Source organism: Podarcis muralis, chromosome Z, assembly GCF_964188315.1.
Source record: "Podarcis muralis chromosome Z, rPodMur119.hap1.1, whole genome shotgun sequence".
NCBI classification, from domain to species: domain Eukaryota; kingdom Metazoa; phylum Chordata; class Lepidosauria; order Squamata; family Lacertidae; genus Podarcis; species Podarcis muralis.
The window spans coordinates 13,027,397-13,050,981 of NC_135673.1; the positions used below are offsets into that span (position 1 = coordinate 13,027,397).

The 23,585-nt window shown below is 46.1% G+C and overlaps 1 protein-coding gene across 3 annotated transcripts in view; it reads right to left on the reverse strand.

Moving 5' to 3' along the window:
• NSMF (NMDA receptor synaptonuclear signaling and neuronal migration factor) overlaps positions 1-12,223 on the reverse strand; it is a 54,176-nt gene extending 41,953 nt beyond the window's left edge. For all 3 annotated transcript variants that reach the window (XM_028714762.2, XM_028714759.2, XM_028714757.2), the window contains exon 1: positions 11,975-12,223. In XM_028714762.2, the coding sequence (XP_028570595.2) occupies positions 11,975-12,045 (71 nt within the window). In that variant the 5' untranslated portion in view covers positions 12,046-12,223. The remainder of the gene's footprint in view (positions 1-11,974) is intronic.
• Between the last annotated feature and the right edge of the window lie 11,362 nt (positions 12,224-23,585).

Sequence of the window (23,585 nt, forward strand, 5' to 3'; positions counted from 1 at the left end):
ATCACGTTTAAAGCATATTATCCCTTCCTCAAAAGAAGAATATTGGGAACTGTAGTTTATGGGCTCTGGGAATTGTAGCCCTGTAACTGTGTCATGCTAGCCATATGACCCAGAAGCTGTACGCTGGGTCCCTCAGCCAATAAAGCGAGATGAGCGCCGCAACCCCAAAGTCAGTCACGACTGGACCTAGTAGTCAGGGGTTCCTTTACCTTTACCTTTACTAACTGTGGAATACAGTTCCTGGTATTCTTTTTTTGGGGGGGGGGTTAAATGTACTGTCAATGTGTGCTTGTACAGCCACACACAAACGAAAGCAACCCCCTATAACAGCCACAGAAACCTTTGGCAGCACACTAATGACAAAAGCAACATCTTTTCAGTCTAATCGAAAGCCAGGGGTGGGGAGGTCAACTGGTGCTGAAAAGATGTCAGGGAAGACCCCTGGCAGACCACACTGGGAAGAGCATTAGGTAAAGGGACCCCTGACCATTAGGTCCACTCGTGGCTGACTCTGGGGTTGCAGCGCTCATCTCGCTTTATTGGCCGAGGGAGCCGGCGTACAGCTTCCGGGTCATGTGGCGAACCAGAACAGCGCACGGAAATGCCGTTTACCTTCCCGCCGGAGCGGTACCTATTTATCTACTTGCACTTTGACATGCTTTCGAACTGCTAGGCTGGCAGGAGCTAGGACCAAGCAACGGGAGCTCACCCCATCATGAGGATTCGAACCACTGACCTTCTGATCGGCAGGTCCTAGACTTAAATGTGTGAAGCTGCTTATGCAGACTCAGTTCACTAGAGCCCATCTAGACCAATGCTGACTGCTCTGATTGGAAAAACAATGTAGAAGTAAATAAATTGTTAGTTGCCAGCCAACATGGCCCAAAACACATTAGAAATTTTGCCATAGGAATCAATGAGAATTGTTGACTTGCTATGCGAATGCTCCCCTAACAAACGTTTTCGTGATCATGCATTGTGTTCGGATAGTGAGATCTGTGTCTACTGATTGCATTTTTTAACTGATTTCTGTTCCTAACCATAGATGAACCAGTAGACCTGTAGTGATTCCCACTTCCTTTTCTGTTTTTGTTGGAATTCTCTGGCAACCATGATAGCAATCGTGACCACCACTGAAATGTCACCACGCATGTGACAACACTCCCTTCCAGCTTGCAAAAATGCACTAATGTGCTTCCACACCCGCAGCAGCTGTGGTCATGATAATCGGTTATTTTTGCATATTGGATTTTCTGCAGCAAGGAGAAATCTGGATGAAAACATTTTTAGAAGTGCAGGATGGCAACCTCACGTACGTGTTGCAAAACAAAAACAAAAACTTGTGACGTAGCCAGCAGTGATTCACTCAACTTCTACCTGGAAGTACTGGCACATGCTCTCTGCACAAACCCTCTTTATACAGTGATAGCACACAGGGACTATATAACACTGTGCCACCAGGTGGCGCTGTGGAGTCTCGTTTTTCCCTGTTTAAATTTACAATGCGTAACTGAAACGCTTCTATGATGTGTCCAGACCCAGCCCAGGGTTTCAAATCAATGGATGAACTTGGGACTGTTACTGTCTCTCTCAGCCTAACAGTATTGTTGTGAAGATAAAAAGGACGGGGAGAACCACATGCACTGCCTTTCCTTGGGGGGAAAGTGTAATATAAATGCAATTTAAAAAAAAACAGATAAAAAAATTAAAAGTGCCATCCAGATCATTTTTGATATGTCATCAAAGTTTCTAGGATATGTAGAGAGTGACTGTTGCCCGTGTGACATTTTAACACAAGAACACACAAATCCAGCGCTGGAACCCATTCTGAGAGCAAGATAAATCAAATAAAACATGAATAAGCTGAAAGTCACATGGCAGGGAGGCTGGGAATTTCCTAATCTACCTCACAGGGGTTGTTGTGGGAATTCGGAGGGGGAGAATCATGTACACCACCTTGAACATCTTGGAGAAAAAGGTGAGATATAAATGCAATAAAAATAATAAATAAATAAATAGCCATAAACATTAAGAATAGTCAGAAACCTATTAGCGCTTGGTAGATAGATTGAAGTATTCTAAAGCAGGACTTTGATGACATCTGATTTTAATTGATCTCTTAAAGAGCTTATAAAATTGTGTATCAACCCCAAACTCAGGAATGCAAATGAAATAAAGTCCAGATATATCAATACATAAATAAATGCATTTATTAATTGTCAACCACATTACTAGGATGCATTAAATTATTTTTTAAAAAAAAATAAGGAAGCAAAACAACTCTGCAGCTACACACTTTTTTTAAAGCAAGAAAGCAGCAGGATATGAGAACACTGCTGTATTGGACAAGGGATGTGCACTCTGTACATGCTCATGCACTTAGCTTCCTTTCAGCTTTTTTATTTATTTCCCATATGCTGTGTACAGGTAAGCCACTCATCTCCAATGCAGGTAAGTAAGGCAATGATGCAACCGTGGTAATCCAACTTCTGTTCACAGAAATTAACAATAGTGACAAAGGTGGCTAATTCAATTAAATTAATTAGCCTGATTAAATTTTGTGCACTTTTCTCCCGCCCCCAGCCCTTTTTGACACCCGTTCGACCTCTGTGTCCTTTATTCGCCCTCTGCAATTTGTCCCATTGACCTCCGGGGCTGCTGCTGGTGTCAGTACCGACCGCGGTTGCGTCTCTAAAGCAATGTGGGTGGAAATCATGCAGAAGACAGCGCTTCCTTCCCAGCTCTTTATTACGCCAGAGCCGTGACTTGGACAAAAGTGGCTTCTGCTTTGCGGAGCATCTCTCTATCCAGACTTCCAGAAAGACTACACAGCAGCCCCGTCTCTGCAGCAGAGGGGGGAACACTCCAGCGACGCCCGCCCCTCAGCTCCGAGGTTCCTCACTGCCGCACTTGAAGGAAGCAGCTAAGGCAGTGAAGTTAAGGAAAGAACCATTTGGATGGAGCAGGTGTGCAAAAGGCGACCAAAGAGGCACCCAAAGCGCCGAGATTCCGATGCAACCAATGCAGTTATAACGCAGCAAGCGGGAGGCAGGTTCGTTACTGAGCGCTGGCGCTGCACGCCTGAAAGCACAGCAGCTCAAAGCAAAGACCAGAAGCCACAGAGGGCATGTAATGACGCGGGTGGGGTGGATTTCAGACATGCGGTTAACCTTCTGGAATCCAGAGTTTGCCTGCATGTGGCATTCCCTGTTACAAGCAAGTAAAAACCCCAAACATATAGGAGCCTGAAAATGGGTGTGAGAGTCTGATGCTGCCCGTAGAACAGCGAATAAGCTGTGAGAAGGAATTGTTTGCTACTACCGTGGCAAACAAATAGGAAAACGTAAGCTTCTGCATCTGAGAAATCCTCACACAAGGCACTCACTGCCCAGGGAGAGAGTCAGAGTGGAGTTGTTGGGATAGGACTTGGAGGACCAGGATTCAAATCCCCACTTGGTCATGAAAGACGACCTTTGGGCCAGTCGTGGTCTCTCTGACCCTAAGCTAGGTAAAGGTAAAGGGACCCCTGACCATTAGGTCCAGTCGTGGCCGACTCTGGGGTTGCGGCGCTCATCTCACTTTATTGGCCAAGGGAGCCGGCGTACAGCTTCCGGGTCATGACTAAGCCGCTTCTGGCGAACCAGAGCAGCGCACGGAAACACCATTTACCTTCCTGCCAGAGTGGTACCTATTTATCTACTTGCACTTTGACGTGCTTTTGAACTGCTAGGTTGGCAGGAGCAGGGTCTGAGCAACGGGAGCTCACCTTGTTGCGGGGATTCGAACTGCCAACCTTCTGATCTGCAAGTCCTAGGCTCAGTGGTTTAACCCACATCCCAGACCCTAAGCTACTTCACAGTTTTGTTGTGGGGATGGGAGAAGGAGAGGGAGGGCCACAGAAGCCACTCTGGAAGCACCACAAGCAATTTGAAAGCAAGGTGGGATATAAAACACACCACAGGCTCATCTCAGAAGCAAGTTCATGGAGAGAAAACCCTTCTCAATGGCTCAAGCAAGTGAGCCATGCTGCATGCTAGAAGAGCAAGGGAAGCAAATGCACAGGGTGGGCATTGCGGGGAGGGGGTTACCAGCCAATTCAACCTAACTGGAGGGAAGGGGGAATTCTCCACCATGATCTCTTCCAACTCTTTGGTTGGTGACCTTTACTCCTCCAACTCTGCCACCTTCAAAGCTCTCCCAGGAATATAGGAAGAGCCCTGCTGAATCAGGCAGAAGGCCCAGCATCACCCAGCAGCCTGCTCTCACTGTGGCCAACTGGGTTTCTCCAGAAAGTTCTCGAGCAGGTGATGAGTGCAAGAGCCCTCTCCCCTCCTGCAGTTTCCAGCAGCTGGTATTCAGAAGCGTTACTGCCTCCAAGGGAGAGCACGGCCATCAGGGTTGCTAACAACTGATAGCCTTACTCTTCATGAATTTATCAAATCCCCTTTTAAAGTTAGTGCTTATCCCTGCATCTGGATGGATAGATGAAGGACAGAGGAATCAGAATATAAGAAGAATGTAAGAAGGGCCTGCAAGAGGCCCACCTAGCCTTGCACCCTTACAATGACCAACCCAATGCCCCAAAGGGAAGTCCACAAGCAACAGCTGAACACAACTGCAACTCTCCCCAAACATAATTCCCAGCAACTGGCAGTCAGAAGCATACTGCCTCTGACAGTGAAGGTGGAACATAGCCTTATTCTCCATCTCTTCTCCTGCTTAAACACATCTGTCCTTTCTCCTGCTGGACCCTGAATGCCAAGAACATAGGAGCCTATTTTTCTATAACAGCAGCCTTGCATTTAAGCACTGGCCTGGTAGCCATCCGGTGCCAGAAACGTACATGCAAGTGAGTGAAGACACTGGCAGAGGAAGGATGAGTCACATCACCCCTTCCTTGGTACCCAATATTCAAATGTATCTCTCCATCCGTTCCAGCTCACAGCAGGCAAGTGGTAAATAAATACATTGCAGGCAAGTTATTTTTGTGGGCGTATTTACCATTTGTTTAAACACATTTCAGGGAAAGGAAATACTTTATTGCAATGCTGCAACAATTATAAATTAAACACATTTGTAACAACATACAAATACCACAGTTAAAAACTAAATAAAACTATCACAATTTAAAATAATAAAAATAATTAAGCAGCAGCAGTAATATTAGAACAGACTTTGTCAACCTCTGCCCCATCAATCTCCAGCCTGGGAACTGTAGTTCATAACATCTGAAGAGTGCCAGGTGTGCTGGCTGGGGCTGATGGGAATCGTAGCCCAAAGCATCAGGAGGGCGTCAGGTTGGCAAGTCCTGCATTTTGACATTAAAATCAGTACTTTGCCCAATTACAGCATCTTATACATTCCCCTTCTATTCTTTTGACGTGGAAGTCACCCAAACCTATGCAGGAGCAATTTGAAACCCCAAAGGTATCTGTGGACATACACACATAAAACCCTATTTGACACAGCCAGAATATATCAGAGCTTTGGACCATCTCTTCTCACCCATCACCCAAATCGGGTGAAATCAAATTACTATGTTAATTAATATGGAATGAAATATGCACTGCACTTAATATAAGGATGACCAAGATTCCACCCACACCGTCTTTGGAAGAGAGCCAGCAAATACCTCCAGAGGGACCCTGGTTCTCAAGGAAGACTTCTAGATGATTCATAAGCCCCGCTGGAAATAGGATCCTAGGAACAGCTGTTTACCCCTACCATCCCAGCTCCCAGGATTCTTTGGGGGAACTGGTGTGCTTTAGGTGTATAGTATCTATGCAGCCTTAGCACTATTTTTCCCCATGCCACACTGATGACATCACTTCTGTGTATGCACGTTTAGAAAGAGAGAGTTGGAAGGAAACCCTAAAAGTCATCCAGTTCAACCCCACAAACAAAGTAGAGTTCATTGCCTTCAAAGTCTGCTCCACTGTCAACTGGTTCATATAATATTTATCTATTATTATTATTTTTTTATACATACATACTACATACATGGGGACGCGGGTGGCGCTATGGGTTAAACCACTGAGCCTCTTGGGCTTGCTGATCAGAAGGTCGGCGATTCGAATCCTCGCGACGGGGTGAGCTCCCGTTGCTTGGTCCCTGCTCCTGCCAACCTGGCAGTTTGAAAGCACGTCAAAGTGCAAGTAGATAAATAGGTACCACTCCAGCGGGAAGGTAAACGGCGTTTCCGTGCGCTGCTCTGGTTTGCCAGAAGCGGCTTAGTCACGCTGGCCACATGACCTGGAAGCTGTACGCCGGCTCCCATGGCCAGTAAAGCGAGATAAGCACCACAACCCCAGAGTCGGTCACAACTCATGCACTTACACCAATCACCACAAACACTTAACTAGTTGCCAGTCTTTGGTGGCTCATAGAAAGGAAATTGAACTTTTTAGAAGACACTTTCAAAATTCCAGTAGCTCCAGATTCGAGTGGGAGCTGGGGAGAGAAGAGATAAATCTGTCTTGGAGCAGAAAGCTGCAAAACATCAATTTTCTTTGTTGTCCTCAATAAAAATCTGAGAACTTTGAAAAGCTGACCGAAGCAGCAACTCCCAAATATTTCCATCCTCTGCTCTCTCTGCCACCTTACATACCTATTCCTTCAATGAGGGGCAAGAGACATGTCTGAAAATGATCCAAATACTTTCACCCCTCCCTGATTTGATCCATTTAAATCAGAACCAAGGTTTACTTACACCTATTCACATGCTTCAGATATGCAGTTTGTAAATCTAGGAAGAGACAGACATCGGAAGCTGCCTCATGCTGAGTCAGACCCTTGGTCCATCCAGCTCTGTATTGTCTACACTGACTGGCAGCTCCAGGGTTTCTTTCATTCAGGGTGTATTTTTCCAGCCCTACCTGGAGATGCTAGGGATTGAACCTGGGACCTTCTGCATGCAAAGCAGGTGCTCTACCAATGAGCTATGGTCTTGCCCCATTGGCCTCTCCTCATTTTAGGTCTGCAGGAAATAAATCGGAGAAGTGTCTCCACCACCACTATGTTCAGCACAGCACATTGTACCAATTGGGTATTTATTTCATTTGTTGTATTTGTAAGATTTCCTCCCACCATCCTTCCCCCATTAAGGTTCCAGGACAGGCCACACAGTTCACCGGTCACCGGTATATCGCAGTTCTAAAGACAGATAGAACAGTTGCAAATGTTAAACCGTTCCAGCCAGAACAGAACAGAACAGAACAGAACAGCAGGAAAGCTATACTAACGGATGGTGTTCAGAGACATCCCCTGTTGAAACGGGTGTTGCAGTTGTTTACAAGGATCCAGGCCAAGAATGAAAGTTGCAGAGAGCTTAATTAACCATCTTGGGAAGAGCTGGGTCAGGTGCTCTGGGACTGAAATTAAGAGCTTCTCGGAAGAAACCCAGAGACTTTGAGCTGTGGTTTTGAGCATCTCAGATACCAGCAGCCTAGAGAGATGTATTTATCTCTGGTAGGGATGGGGGGGGTATTAATAAGAGCCTCAGAAGAGCCTGATGGATCAGGCCAGTGGCCCATCTGGTCCAGAACCCTGTATATCAGATAAGAAAGATTCGATTCAGTTTGCGTGCAAAGACAAACGTACCTAATTAACACTTTCTGAAACAGCTTGCAAACTGAAACAGACGCCACCCTTCAGAATTCACCCCTTATCCGAATTTTGCAATGCAATTCTCTGGCCAAGTCATGTGTACAAAAACACAGATGCCAGCATAATATGCACATGAAACAGCAAAAAATAGTCAAAATAACATGTACAATACTACATTATATTAGAGGAAATTGTTTTGCAAAAATGCGCATAAGGCAAAATGGGACGCAAACAGGTCTGTCAGGAGAAATCGGCTGCCATGTCTTCACAGTGTGTGTGTGTGTGTGTGTGTGTGTGTGTGTGTGTGTGTGTGTTTAATTGCAAACTGCTAAGGAAATGGTAGAGAAGTGAAGCTGTGGCCATTCCCAGACAGGAATAACCTGACCACTGCAGTCCATGAGTTGGTAACCTTGAGGCTGGATTACTGCAAGGGGCTCTATGTGGAGCTGCCCTTGGGCCTGGTGTGGAAGCTCCAGCTGGTGCAGAAGGTGGCAGTCAGGCTGCTGGAGGGGGCATCTAGCTGAGAACATGGGACACCATCGTGAAAACAGCTGCACTGGCTGCCCATCGACTCCTGAGCCAGGTTCAAGGGCCTTCCGTTAATTTACAACGCCCTGAACGCCTGGGACCACCCAAACCCTTATGTCCCAGCTCAATCACTGAAGGACTGCTGTTGTCCACTGAGTTGGTGGGGCTTATTTGACATCAACACAAAACAGAGTCTTTAGTAAACCCACAACCCTGAGATTAAGAGTCTCGTGCTCTACCAATTGAGCTATTCCAGCAGCCCAAAAGCTTCACACACACACACACACACACCTCTCACAATTTCAGCATCACCAGCCTCTAAGTGAGAAAATTATTGTCCATTTGTCAGCAGGAAAGCTCTGCTGAGATCTATAGATTAGGCAGTGCTTCATAAAGCCAGCAAATCTCCCACAGAGCTCTGGGACATAGAGCTGGCTGAAAGACTTACGGAATCTAATAAGAGCATGCAGGGGAGCCAAATACAAAGATCCACTTGTTAATACATGCACCCCCTGATCACCTATGGTCTAGACCACATGGATTTGTGACACCTCCCAAGGCACAGGGGAAAAAATCATTTTGGTATGTTTGTTTTACGAAATAGTCTTGTCTTAACTTTATTCCTAATGAACGCTTAATACTGGTAATGACAGCAACTGTACATTCTCTCCCTGAGTCAAACTAAGCCTCCTACAGTTGTTCTTTAAATTTACCTTATTTTAGTGATTCAGTAAAATGCTTTGCAGTTGTGTCTGCAGCTATGCAATCTGGACCAGTGCTTTTTGGAAACACAGTGCAAAGTGTCAATGCTTAAGCAAACAAGCATTCTAGTCCTCATTGTTCTGAGGGCAGGCTTGCAGCACTTAATCTCAGGAGCAGGGTCGGGTCAAATCCGCACTGAGAAAAAGGAGTCATTCAGAAATGGGAGAATCTGTAATATCTAGCACATTTGCTAATTTGGAACCATTTCTTCTGCTTGTTAAAAGAGAAGAGGGGAAACCTCTGAGATCCACATACACACACACCCCGTCCCTTTGCCTCAGCTCATGAGATTTCAAGTAAACACTCCTAAGATCTTTGAAAGACTGTTGCCAAAATAACAAAGGCTGGGAACTGGGTCTGAATGCAAACAAAGGTTCTATGTAGTTTGAAAATTTTACACCCCTATACCAAATCCTGTGCTCAAAGTAAAATGAATAAAGTATCCCTGCTCTTGGTGGGTTGGAGTCAGGTTATTCCTGCTCATGACCAGCATCATATCCCACAGCTTAATGTAGAAAGCATAGCCTAGAATTTTGAAGATGGGCAGAAACTCAAGGGTCACCTTGATCAGCACCCTGGAGTCTGTCGGAAAAAGGCTCCCACAGGATCCAACCCACCCTCTGGACCAGTGGTTCCCAATCTTCTTTTCCCCCACGGACAACTTGAAAATCCGAAGACCACTTACTACAATTTCTGTCGTGTTTGCTGGTGCTAGATGCTGCATGGTTTCTTTTTCAAATTATTGCTCCTTTTCTTTCGTATATTTTGTTTCATTTGTGATCTTCAGTTGAAGGGCAGTGTATAAATTCATTATTATTATTATTGGCAAAATACAATTCACATTCTACAGAATTCAAATTGTATTCTCTTGTCCTACAATCTAAGAAATAAATGAAGCAATACAAATACATTAAGAAATCAACGTGAATATTTAACGGGGACACAGTGATTGTAGATCACCAGTGATCCATGCACCCCTGTTTGCGAACCCTGCTCATGAACAAGAGTTCTGCCCGTTCTTCTGGAAAGTCTGTCTCATGGGTTCTTCCTTCTGTTCCCAAAGAGGTCCTTTCCCCACAATCAGAACCTGCTGCTTATCCTTTCCCCGTCACCTCACTCTGTAAAATGACACCAATCAAAATTAACCACACTAAATGTCTCTTGCAAAAGTGTGTGGTTTGGGTTTCTTGTTTAAAGGGAAAATAATTTCAATTTTTCAGTAAGGTTAAATTAACAGTCGGGAGTTAGGGCATCTCCAGGGAACCTGTTTATTGGGCATTTGTCCCACTTTGCACACGGGATGTCTTCCCATCAATCATTTGTTCACTTCACACTTTTCAATGCACTTCCCATTCACTTTCCAAACAACCAAAGTCTGCGATTTCTTTTAAGTGGATTTGTTGCACTAGGGTATAAAGCCCGCTTAATTTCATTTTAAATGCACAAACCTAAACTTCCGGTATACGTGCTGGGATCCCTCCCACAAATACCGGCAGTCTGAAAGCGTCACTACATTTTAAACATCCTCTGTGATGCTTGCAATTCTCCTTGGTTTTGTGTCGCCAATAGAAAACAAAAGCCGCATATGCTCCTTCATCTGGCGCTAAGGAACAGGAGCACGTTAGGTGCAAAACACAACACAGTGACGAGGCCCCTCCCCAAAGGCTCACTTTTCTTGGTCAGCACGCGGCTACCAGAGAGGGATCGTCCAAAACAAGCAGAGAGCATCTTCCAAGGCTAAGAAGTTAAACAGCTGCGGAGGCAAAGTCACCACTGCGCAGGCAGGCAGCTTGCCGGTCCCGTCCCCCCCCCCCGTCCCCCCACAACATCATTGCTGCATTCCCAGAGCTTGGAAGTTCACCAGGGCAGCCGTGGGCTCTTTGAGCCTTTGCCAAAAGAAAAAGAAAAAGTGGTCCACGGCTGGGCAGCATGCCAAAACACTTCGCACCTCACGTCATCTGCTATTTCAACCCAGCGCCAGCCGGACTAAAAATACAAGAGTTAGCACTTCTGGCTTACTGGCATGGTGGGAGACTAAAGGCGGGGGTTCAGCAGCAGCAGCAGCGCTGTCCTCCTACCCTCCACGCTCAAGAGCAGACACTTTTGGCAGGCTGAGAAGATGCAGCACACCAGGGATAGGCTGTCTGCACTGCCGGAAGGAAAAGTGCTAGAGGTATGTGTGTTTCTCCCTGTGTGAAAACTTGGCACATGGTGATGTTTTTACTTCATCTCAGACCACACAATTTGGTGGTGGTGGGGAGTTTTGTTGGAGAGAACAGCTGAAATGTTCCAGAGCCCTCTCCCCTAGGTGTAGCAGGGCACAGAACACCAGGCCTGCCGCTTTCTGACAAAATCCGTACAGCGATGGGTACGAGCATCGAAGGAGCGCATCGTTCCGATCCAGCATACTCCAAAGCCCCGATACGATCCAGCAGTCAGAAAGGAAATACAGAATCCGGGTTTGTGGCAGACCCCCTCCCCACTGTGCACCCTCCCCCTCCCCAGCCTCTGACGTCAATCAGAGGCGGGAGAGCTCCTCCGAGCGCGGAACAAGACACCGACGTGCTCCTCTGGAAACACGCACGTCTCCCTTGCACGCTCGCTCTTCTTTCCCAGCCCTTGCACGATCCCATGCGCGCGCCCCTTCCAACCTGGTCTCTTGGTACTTGCACAGACACGCGCCCGGTGTGTTTCTTTTTGCCCCCTCACCCCAAACCTCCCTTGCCATAAATGTTCATCCATGCACGACGCGGAGACTATATCAAATTCCTCCACGCTCACTCTTTTGCACACTCCTTGCTTTTTGCACCCACGACCCCAACTCCACCCTGTGCAGGATCCAATCTCTCGCTAGAGTAACGGGGGTCGGAGAGAAAGAGATGACCCCCTCGTGTCCCCCCCCCATCCCTCGACCATCACCATCATTGCGCCCTCAGCTCTCCTTTTACGCGCCGCCTTTTTACGCACGGCCTCAGAGCGCCCCGCTAGGTTTCTTTCTTTAGGGCTAGCTTGCTCCTTCGCTTTGCATCCCGATCTCGCCCCCTCCTTTCCCCAAATAAGAACCCGAGCTCGGATTCACCTGACTTTGGCCGCCACCGACGCCACGGCCTCGTTGCGGAGCGAGCGGCGTTTGGAGACGGCCGTGCCCATCGTCCTCCTCGAAGCTCATCGCCGCCACCGCCGCGCGGAGCCGCCACTGCCGCTGCCACCACCGCCCATGCCGACCCCCACCCCCAACTCTGGGGACAGGCTGCGATCTCGGCTGCTGCTGCTGCCTCGGCGGGCCGAGCGGAGTCCGCCTCCTCCCAGGCAGACCCCTGCGAGTGTCGCTGGAGGAGGAGGAGCCGGAGGAGGAGCCGCCGCCACGACTAGCCGCCCCTCGGCGCGCATCGCGGCTGCTCATTGACTGCGGCTCGGGCGCCACAGGAGAGACCTGACGGGGCGGGGTGCAGGAAGCCCAGGCTGTGCCATGCCTATATTTGGGGAAGCTCTGGAGCGGGGAGGGAAAGCGCCGGCAGTGGGATCGGTGGAGTGTTTCTGAGGTTGTGCAGAGTGCCCTGGCACCACCTTGACAGGAGGCTTCCGAGTGATCTTGGAATCCGAAGATCCTGGCTCAACGCGGAAGCTCCGAGCCGGCTGGGTGCGTTGGCGGCAAGGCAATCGCGGTGCCCCTGAGGAGATGCATGCTTGAATTAAATAAAGCTAGACCGACTCTGGTCCTGTGCAAAGGACAATGCCGTCTCTTAGATAGGCGTCCTCACTGACTACATCCAAGCACTGAACTAGCATCGTAGCTCACTGGTGGAACATCTGCTTTGCATGCAGAAGGTCCTAGGCTCATCACCCTAGGCTGCACGAAAGGTCTTTATACAGGGAAGAGTACCCCTGTGAACATGCAAAGGGTCATTCTTTCCGTTCTTTCTTCAGCACTGCCAGCAACAGAAACTGGCTTTGACACTATCTGCTCCACTTCATTAAACTGTGGGCTACCACAAATCATACACATTCTCTTGCCATCATGAGACTGTTCCCTTATCAGATGATGCAGCGAGGGGCGGCGGGGGTGGGATAAAGCCTTGGTTCTTCACCGCTGCGGGAGAAAAAAGTCACAGGATAGGGGACTACATCTTCAGCCTGAAAAATCTCAACTTTTTTCAAAACCAGGGACAAAGTTCCAGTCCTTAAGGCTGCAAATATATATCTGAAAGCAATATGGCTGAATAAGACTCCTGGCTCCTTCTCCCTTCCCAATTATGCTAGCAAAACCAGTCTAAGTTATGCAATTAAGAGAAAGCATTGACATTCTGCAAAGTCATCCAATTTGTAGGATTTATGGGGGACAAAGAATTCTCTTACTACAGTAACATAGACAACCCCCCTCAATGGATCGCACATACAAAGACTTGCTTATAATCTTATTGGTTGCATCACCAAGTATGTGGTTTGAATACTCTCAAAACATTATGTGAAAATGTGAAGTATGGCTGTTAGTGCAGATTAGCAAGTCTCTTTAACTGTACAGTACTGCATTCTGCTGCTTTTCTATGCGCAGGGAGCGTTTGTATTTGGAGAAGTGGATGTATCCCTCATGAGAGCCCCCATTCACAGCCTGAAGTGCAGCAGCCCCAGTACAGTTTCATGACCTCCGTAAAAGGATTAAACCACTGGATAGAAATAGAAGGGTGTGAAGGTCAGGTCTCTCCACTGTATTCTCACGCAAAAATAAATTATTCACCCTCTGATCAGCTTCTCACGTGCTGCGTTTCCTCACAGAACGAAGCAGCCTGCTCTCTTATTCAAACACACACGCTTCTCCTCCAGAGAGTCTTATTTGTCTCAAAGCCATATGCTCACCCATATCCACCACCACACCCCAGTTGCAGGTAATTTGGCGCTGTAGAGTGCTTGTCCTGATTTGCTCAAAGCTGATGAGGTTAGACACGGTGGAGGGTGGCCCATCTGGGCAAGTGGGGCACTGCCCCACCAACCTCAGAATGTTCTCAGCCAGCTCTCACCCACCTGCCTTCTTACATTAAACCGGTCCAGGTAGATAGCCCTGACTGTCTCCTTCTTCCTCCTCCTTAGTCTCAGTGTCACCACTTTATCTGCCTTCCACCCAACTAGTCCCAAGGGGCACAGTCTGGAGGGATAAGGGCTCCCTGTTTCACTCATTGTGGGCTGTTTATCTGTAATCTCCTTGTGCCCACCATGACAGACTCTTCTTCCACGGTAATCTTGACCCCATGAACTTTTGGCTCCTGTCCACTCCTTCCCCAAACTTGCAACTAGATAAGCTGGAACATGTGCAGAGGAGAACAGCCAAGATGCCCAAGGGTCTGGAAACCACACCTTGAGAAGGAAGGTTGGGGGAGTTCGGTATGTTTAGCCTGGGAAAGAGATGTGATAGCCATCTTCGAATATACCTCAAGAGCTGTCCCATGGAAGATGGAGCAAGCTTGTTTTCTCCTGCTTGGGAGAGTAGGACTCAAACCAATGGCTTTAAGTTTCAACAAATAAGATTTCGACTAAACATCAGGAAGAACTTTCTGGCAGTAAGAGTTGTTTAGCAGTGGAATGGACCTTGGAGGTTTTTAAGCAGAGGTTGAATGGCCATCTGTCGTAGATGCTTTACTTGAGATCCCTGCATTGCAGGGGGTTGGACTAGAGGACCCTTGATATCCCTTCCAACTCTACAATTCTATGATCACTGTCATAAATAGAAATCAACATATCTCTAAGCAGGCCAATAGGTTGATGAATCAAGGGAGCAGCAGCACATCACCCAATCAATTGTGTGCAACACACACAGTTGTCCCTTTTGCATGCCACATTTTCACAGTCTTCACATTTTCCCAGTTAAAACATCTTGGGTGCACATCAGAGCTAAACAAATGATCCCATGGGAAGTGTCCAAGACAGCCAGAGGAGATGTGATTTGGATCCTCCCCTTTGTGCAAAGAGAGAGAGCCCCAAAGAAAACCAAACACACCTGCCTTTGCTTTCATACAGAATGATGAGTGCAGGATATTTTAGTTTCCCAACAAACAAACATAAAACAATTGGTTTCTGAGTTTTGTTTTGTTTTTTATAAATTTTTATTAAAGTTTCAAAAGTTTTTTATAACAACAAAAACAAAAGAAAACAATACAATAAAATGACAAACAGAAAGAATATATATATATATATTAAAAAACACACACATATAAATTCAACCCTTAATTTCTTATAACTTACTTTCCCGACTTCCTCATACCTCCCCTTTCTGTATTCCAATTTCTAACTAATTTTCCAGCAAATCCTTCCCTTATTTTTAACCTAATTTTAATCTTACTTTTTCTCTTTAACTTATCCATTACCGCTAATAACCGCATATTTTCTAATCCAGCGTCATTTTAACATTCATTAACTTTGCAATATTTCTTTAAATAGTCCTTAAATTTTTTCCAATCTTCTTCCGCTGTCTCTCTTCCCTGGTTTCGGATTCTGCTCGTCATCTCTGCCAGGCCCATGTAGTCTATCACCTTCATCTGCCATTCTTCCAAGGTGGGTAGGTCTTGTGTCTTCCAATACTTTGCGATGAGTACTCTTGCTGCTGTTGTAGCATACATAAAAAATGTTCTATCCTTCTTTAACACCCCCTGGCCGACAATACCCAAGAGAAAGGCCTCTGGTTTCTTCAGGAAGGTATATTTAAATACCTTTTTCAATTCATTATAGATCATTTCCCAGAACGCCTTAATCTTTGGGCACGTCCACCAAAGGTGAAAGAATGTACCTTCATTTTCTTTGCATTTCCAGCATCTATTATCAGGCAAGTGATAAATTTTAGCAAGCTTGACTGGGGTCATGTACCACTTATAAATCATTTTCATAATGTTTTCTCTTAGGGCATTACATGCCGTAAATTTCATCCCGGTGGTCCACAACTTTTCCCAGTCAGCAAACATGATGTTATGACCAATATCCTGTGCCCACTTAATCATTGCTGATTTAACCGTTTCATCTTGTGTATTCCATTTCAACAGCAAGTTATACATTTTTGACAGATTTTTAGTACTGGATTCTAGCAGTTCAGTCTCCAATTTTGATTTTTCCACCTGGAAGCCAATTTTCCTGTCCATCTTAAAAACCTCCATTATTTGATAGTAATGAAGCCAATCTCTCACTTTTCCTTTTAATTTCTCAAAATTCTGCAATTTCAATCTGTCCCCTTCTTGTTCCAAAATTTCCCAGTAACTCGGCCATTTAGACTCCATATTAAGCTTTTTAACGGCTTTTGCCTCCATTGGCGACAACCACCTTGGAGTTTTATTTTCCAACAAATCTTTGTATCTAGTCCAGACATTATATAGTGCTTTCCTGACAATATGATTTTTAAAACCTTTATGAGCTTTGGCCTTGTCATACCACAAATATGCATGCCACCCAAAAGTATTGTTAAAACCTTCTAAATCCAAAATGTCTGTGTTCTCAAGAAGTAGCCAATCTTTCAACCAGCAGAAAGCTGCTGATTCATAGTAAAGTTTGAAGTCTGGCAGGGCAAATCCCCCCCTTTCCTTTGCATCAGTTAAAATCTTGAATTTTATTCTGGGCTTCTTGCCCTGCCAGACAAATTTAGAAATGTCTTTCTGCCACTTCTTGGTTTCTGAGTTGTTGCACAGAAAAACTAAGAGCTCCATTAATGGATCAAAAAATTATTTTATTTTTAGGTTCTAACAGGAAGGGCACTTGCTAATACTGTGTATAGATAGATGCAGAAATAGATAAAATATTTTAAAAGTTAATTCATGTTATTTACTATCATATTATTTATTTCATACTGCTTGATTGTAAATAACAAACAAACCCTTAAAGCAGTTTATGAAAAGAGAGACTATCTGTAAAAACATTTTTTTAAAAAGCAGTTTAAAACAGTCAAATAATAATTAAAATCAGTGATAAGCTAAACAAAAATTAAAACATTCTACATATCTGGGTAGGCTTGTCTAAGCAATAACGTTTTATGCAGGCTCCAAAACGAGTAACAGTGAGGCACCTGCCTGACTGTCAATAGGTGCTGCCACCTATCGATTTCTTACAAATGTGGAACAGGTATTATGTGGCGGCACCCGTAGTAGGGCCAATTCTGCAGGTCAAAGCAGTTGAGTGGGCACATGTGGGGAAAGGCAACCTCTCCGGCTAACTAGTCCCAGGTTGTTAAGGGCTTTATATTCTAATAGTAACACCTTGAACTTGGCCCAGTAGCAAATCAGCAACCAGTGCAGGCCTCTGAGCTGAGGTGTTACGTGCTGAGGGGCTCAGTCCTGTCAGCAACCTTGATGCAGTATTGTCCTCATACAGTATTACAATTTATATCTGGTTCAGCAATTGCACATAAAATGAAAAAATAAGAATATATTTCTATAAAAAATTCCCAGTCTGATACCACATTTTTAATTAATCTTTTGACGTACATTCAGACTATATATATATATATACATACATATACATATATAAAGGTAAATGGACCCCTGACCATTAGTTCCAGTCATGGCCGACTCTGGGGTTGCAGTGCTCATATCACTTTATTGGCTGGGGGGCTGGCATACATGCTGGTCATGTGGCCAGCATGACTAAGCCACTTCTGGCAAACCAGAGCAGCACACAGAAACGCTGTTTACCTTCCCGCCGGAGCAGTACCTATTTATCTACTTGCACGTTGACATGCTTTCGAACTGCTAGGTTGGCAGGAGCAGGGACCTAGGTTGGCAAGCAACGGGAGCTCACCCCATCATGGGGATTCGAACCGCCAACCTTCTGATCAGCAAGTCCTAGGCTCTGTGGTTTAACCCACAGCACCACCCGTGTCCCTATATATAAACTTTAAATAAATTATTGTTTAAACATGGTGAACCCATAGCTTTTTGGGGGGAACAACCCCAAATTGGGTTTTTTTGGGGGGGGGAACCTAACCCAAAGCTGGTTTTTTTTATTATATAATTATAATATAATTATAAATTATTATATAATTTTTATTAAGTTTTACATTTTGACTTCAACACAATCATCATTATCATGGGGGGGGGGGAACATATACAAGTCCCAATCTCTCTCCCCCCCCCTCACTTCTCCCCTGACTTCCCTCAACTTCCTCTTCTGGTTCTTTAAATATCAGTTTCTCCTGCTTGTTTTGTTCTGCCTTAATTTTGTATTCTTTTAGCTAAATGTTATTGCATTCTTGTCATTTTTATACCATTTTCCCCAGAATTACATCTTACGTTTGATTATTTTCCCACTTATTGCCTCTTAGTTTTTATGCTTGTTTTCTGAATAAGTGCTTAGTCAAACCCTGCTAGTGAGTCCACTTCTTTACAGTTTCTGTAGGTAAAGGTAAAGGTAAAGGTACCCCTGCCCGTACGGGCCAGTCTTGACAGACTCTAGGGTTGTGCGCTCATCTCACTCTATAGGCCGGGAGCCAGCGCTGTCCGCAGACACTTCCGGGTCACGTGGCCAGCATGACATCACTGCTCTGGCGAGCCAGCGCAGCACATGGAATACCGTTTACCTTCCCGCTGGTAAGCGGTCCCTATTTATCTACTTGCACCCGGGGGTGCTTTCCAACTGCTAGGTTGGCAGGCGCTGGGACCGAACGACGGGAGCACACCCCGCCGCGGGGATTCGAACTGCCGACCATGCAATTGGCAAGTCCTAGGCGCTGAGGTTTTACCCACAGTGCCACCTGCGTCCCTGTCACAGTTTCTGTAAGTACATCATAAATGGTTCCCAGTCTTTTTTTAAAGTCTCTGTTGTCCTTGTCTCTAAGTTTTCCAGTGAGCTTTGCCATTTCAGCATATTCCATTAGTTTTACTTGCCATTCTTCTTTTGTTGGTATCTTGTCATCTTTCCATTTTTGGAAAGCCGCTGTTCTAGCATAAATAGTTTTCCCCCACTTTTTTTGACCTGCAACGCCTAGCAATAAAGCTTCTAGTCTTGTAACAAATGCCAAAGCTAGCTTATTTTTTTAAAATGTATTTTTATTAAAGATTTTCTTGGTTTACAAAAGTATTTGTGCGCTCTCTCTCTCTCTCTCTCTCTCTCTCTGTTTCCGTATGGCAAGCCTAGTCTTGGTGACAGAGTACTGGTCAGAATAGAAAATAATAACATAAGGAGAGCCTGCTGGGTGAGGCCAATGGCCCATCTAGCATCCTGTTCTCACAGTGGCCAGCCAGATGCTCCTTACGGGAAACCAGCAAGCAGGACCTGAGCACAAGAGCAGTCCCCTCTCTTGCAGTCTCCAGCAGCTGGCATTCGGAAGCACTGCTGCCCAGGACTGTGGAGGGAGAGCTTCGCCATCATGGCTAGTAGCCATCAACAGCCCTCTTCTCCAAAAACTGGTCTACAGTAATCCTCTTTTAAAGCCATCCACGTTGGTGGTCCATTACCGCCACCAATGCGGTTTTACTATGCACTGTGTGAGATTCAGTGCCAAGGGCCTTCTGGTGGTTCCCTCATTGCGAGAAGTGAGGTTACAGGGAACCAGGCAGAGGGCCTTCTCGGTAGTGGCACCCACCCTGTGGAACGCCCTCCCTTCAGATGTGAAGGAAATAAGCAGCTATCTTCTCTTTAAGAGACATCTGAAGGCAGCCCTGTTTAGGGAAGTTTTTAATATTTAATGCTGTATTGTTTTTAGCACTTAATTGGAAGCTGCCCAGAGTGGCTGGGGAAACTCAGCCTCATGGGCAGGGTATAAATAAATTATTATTATTATTATTATTATTATTATTATTATTATTATTATTATTACTACTACTACTACTACTACTACTACTACTTCATTTTATCTGTCCTGAATCTTCCAACAACAAATAAATTAGACTGTGCTAAGCGGACTGCTGGTCTGATCTATGGTGGCACAGAGGTCAGTGAACGGTGGTGTGGCTAGCATGGGCTGGTGGTGGTGGGGCTTCCAAGCCCTTGGACTCTCAGCCAGTGTCTGACCTAGCTGACCGCTGGCACCTGGCCTAGCCAGGACCCCACCAACAGAAGAAGGGAGCTGCCTGAGGAAACCTGTGCCAACCTGATAATACGATATGGCATTGCATGGGCCTTTCCAGGCTGCCTTCAGCACTGACCAGATCAGGGGTGCCTTGAATAAAGGGGGAGGTGAGGTGAGGTAATTTGAACCGCAATGCTCATCAACTTTGGGGGGTCCCGGCGAGGCCCCTTCGGCCCCTAGGAGTTGGTTCCTATGGACCAGATTCGGCCCAATTAAACTTCAGCAAAGTGGCTGCAAGGGGGACTTTTGTTTCTTTGAATCGCTTATTCGGGACGACGACAACCACCAGAGCATCCGCATTGCTACCTGCCAGTCACAGCCGACGTTTTCAGACAAATAGATCCCCGCCCGCTGATCAGGCTTCACGCCCCCTGAGCAGATGTTCCCCCAAGACGACCCGCCCCCCCCTCGTTCCCAGCGAGGCGGCACGATCGATCAATCAAGGGCTGAGACGCGGCTGTGCTCCAAACCCGCTCATTAGCAGACACCCAAATATCATAATTGGGAGGGAATTATGCCAATCAGGGAAATGTGCGTCTGTTTACTCTGCATGTTGTGATTTTCTGGGTTGTTTCGGCGTTGGGGGAAGAGAACAGCGATGATACAGAGAGATGGGTCAAGGGGAACGAGTGGTCTCACAAGGTCGGGTTGCCGATTTCAAAAATCGGGTGGGTGGGGCCAGAGGGCGGGGCCAAGGCAGAACAGGTGGAATGTGACAGCCTCGTGGACAGAACCTTGTGAATTCTGCCACCTGGACATCCCGTTCTCCACTTAAAGCCATTTTGATCTTCTATGCTAGGATAATGAAAGATAGGCTCTAATTGCTGCCATCATTTTCACAAAGGCCCCTGTGCCTTTAACTTTACCATGACACGTTCGGCAGAAATTCAAAGGGTAAAGGCTTCTATCTGCAAAAGCTTTCCCTAATGAATTTCTGCCCTTTGCACAAGCTTTGAAGTCTTTGTTTTTAAAAACCAAAGGAACCTTGCTCACCCAACTTATCGCACGCGGGCGTCTCTGTTGTTCTCAGCCCACACGAAACAGGACTCCACTATACACCCATTTTGCAGATTGGGGACCAAGGTCTGGCAGACAGTAATGTGCCCACACAAGTCCTACGTGATAGAGCTTGAACCTCAAACCAAATGTTGGAGCTCCAGGCTCTGGGCACTGACTTTTTTGCCCATTGAGCTGGTGTCGAAGGCAGAGCACTTCAAACCACATGGTTTTTCTGGTCAGTTGGCAACCCTACTGTCTTATGCCTCTTCTGGACAAGAACGTAAACATCTCTCGCCCTCTAAAATTGGCAGGATGGCCTGGAAGAGTACCAGCCCCTCCTCCTGTCTGGCGTTCCTTATATTTCTTTTCACTTACCCTCTCTCACGGTTTCCAAGCTCCGCTTCGGCTCTCCAGGGGAGAACGGCCAACGGAGCAATTAACTTGATCTCAGTCCTTCAGAGGATGAGAGGGTGGAGGGGAGGAGGAAGAGGAGGAGGAGGAAGGAGGGTAAGAGAAACCGTTTGCAAACGGTGGTCGTGACAAATAAGCAAAGTTATGTTTTCGTCAAAATTGTCGCCATATCACAGTGGTTATAAGCTTTGCCATGCACTGAGAGGTTTCGCATACCTGGAATTTGTCCCTGAGCTCTGATAATGCTTCTCGCTGCCTGGACAAAGGACAGAGACATGTGCGTGCCTGTAGAAACTAGCCTACTGTACAAAAGGGAAACTTCGCATTCTTTGTTCCACCTGCTTCTGCCTAACAACAGAACAACAACAAATTGATTTGCAATTAGATGGTATTGCCCCTTTCTTCCCTAATAGAAGCCCCTGCAGAGAAAGTGATCAGCTCAGGATTAGCAAATTCCATTTTATTTTCTTAAAAATTTAAAGAGGCGTTCTGCTGTGGTCACAGGGATGGGGAATACCTCAGGCCTAGAAGCCAAATGCTGGACTGCAAGAAGATCAAACGCATCCATTCTTAAGGAAATCAGCCCTGAGTGCTCACTGGAAGGACAGATCGTGAAGCTGAGGCTCCAGTACTTTGGCCACCTCATGAGAAGAGAAGACTCCCTGGAGAAGACACTGATGCTGGGAAAGATGGAGGGCACAAGGAGAAGGGGGTGACAGAGGACGAGATGGTTGGATAGTGTTTTCGAGGTTACCAGCATGAGTTTGACCAAACTGCGGGAGGTAGTGGAGGACAGAGGTGCCTGGCGTGCTCTGGTCCATGGGGTCACGAAGAGTTGGACACAACTAAACGACTAAACAACAACAACAAGAAGCCAAATGCAGCCCTTCGGGTCTCTCTGTCTGGTCCTCAGGCCCCTCCCCAGACCACACCTCTCACCAGTCTTGCTTCGCACTTTCCTTTAGTGTTTCCGGCCTGGCTGGGACTTGTCCTTCATTTCAGAGGTCGTGTGTGTGTGTGTGTGTGTGTGTGTGTGTGTGTTTTGTTAAAGCAGCCTATTGTACAAAGGTAAAATCTGTATTTGTTGCTCTGCCCACTTTTGCCTCTAGTCCCACCCACCCCTGGCATGCGGCCCCCAGAAGGGAATGTGGCCCCTCGGGATGGATAAGGTTCCCCACCACTGCTTTGGCTGCTCATATTGGGTTCAATCAGCTTGAAAGACAAGGAAAGAGGTCACTGAGCCCTGACATAGCTGGCTTTTTATTGCCAGCAATATTAATAAACCTCCCAATGAAATTAAAAGGATAATGGGCACTGGATGCCAACATTGTTTTGATGGATCTCCTCGAGGATATATTAAGACAAGAGGACGTGGGAATCATTTTAAAATGTAATGACTGCAGCAAAATTATTAATTGCAGAGTGTTGGAGGCAACAAAAAGATACCAACAAACTGGAATGTGTGTTTGTTTAAAAAAAAAAAAACCCACCAGGAATCTCTCATGTTGACATCTTTGATTATTAGAAATGGTAGAAGAGGAAAGCCAAATATGTTAAAATGAAGAGGTGCCTCCAGATGTTTCTGAACCACAACTCCCATAAGCCCTAGCAAGCATGGCCAATAGCCCACGATGATGGGCATTGTAGTTCAGCAACATCTGGAAGGCCACAGGCTCCCCACACCTGCAGTGAATTTATTAGTTTAGGGGAGGGGTGCCCCCCAGGTGTTGCTGGACTACAGATGTCAACAGTCCCAGCTGGCATGAAGGATGATGAGAACTACAGTCCAGCAACATATAGAGGGCAGCACCTTGGTCTACCCCAGCTTTAGACTATATAAGGCAATGGTGGATGGAGGAAGAGATCAGTTTTCTGAAATGTGTTTATGTGCATGTGTATTTAAATTTAAACAGGTTTCTGGTCCTCATGAAGATATGCTTACAGGTGCATCATGTTACATGCTCATAGGCAGCATAGCAAGGTTGTGTGGTGTCTTGCGTGGGATGAAACGCTTCTATGGTGCAGCTTGACGAAACTGGAAGTCTTCAAATGCTGAACAGCAGGGGAACATTGTGTATGTGAGTATGTGTGTGTTTTCACAAAGAATATGGTACTTCAGAGATTATCAGTGTGTAGGCAATGGGGAGATGGAATTCAAATGTGACATTTCTTCCCACCCTAAAGAAACAGATGGATGAGTTGGGACACTGGCACAGTCTCTGAATATGGATAGATTTCACTCACG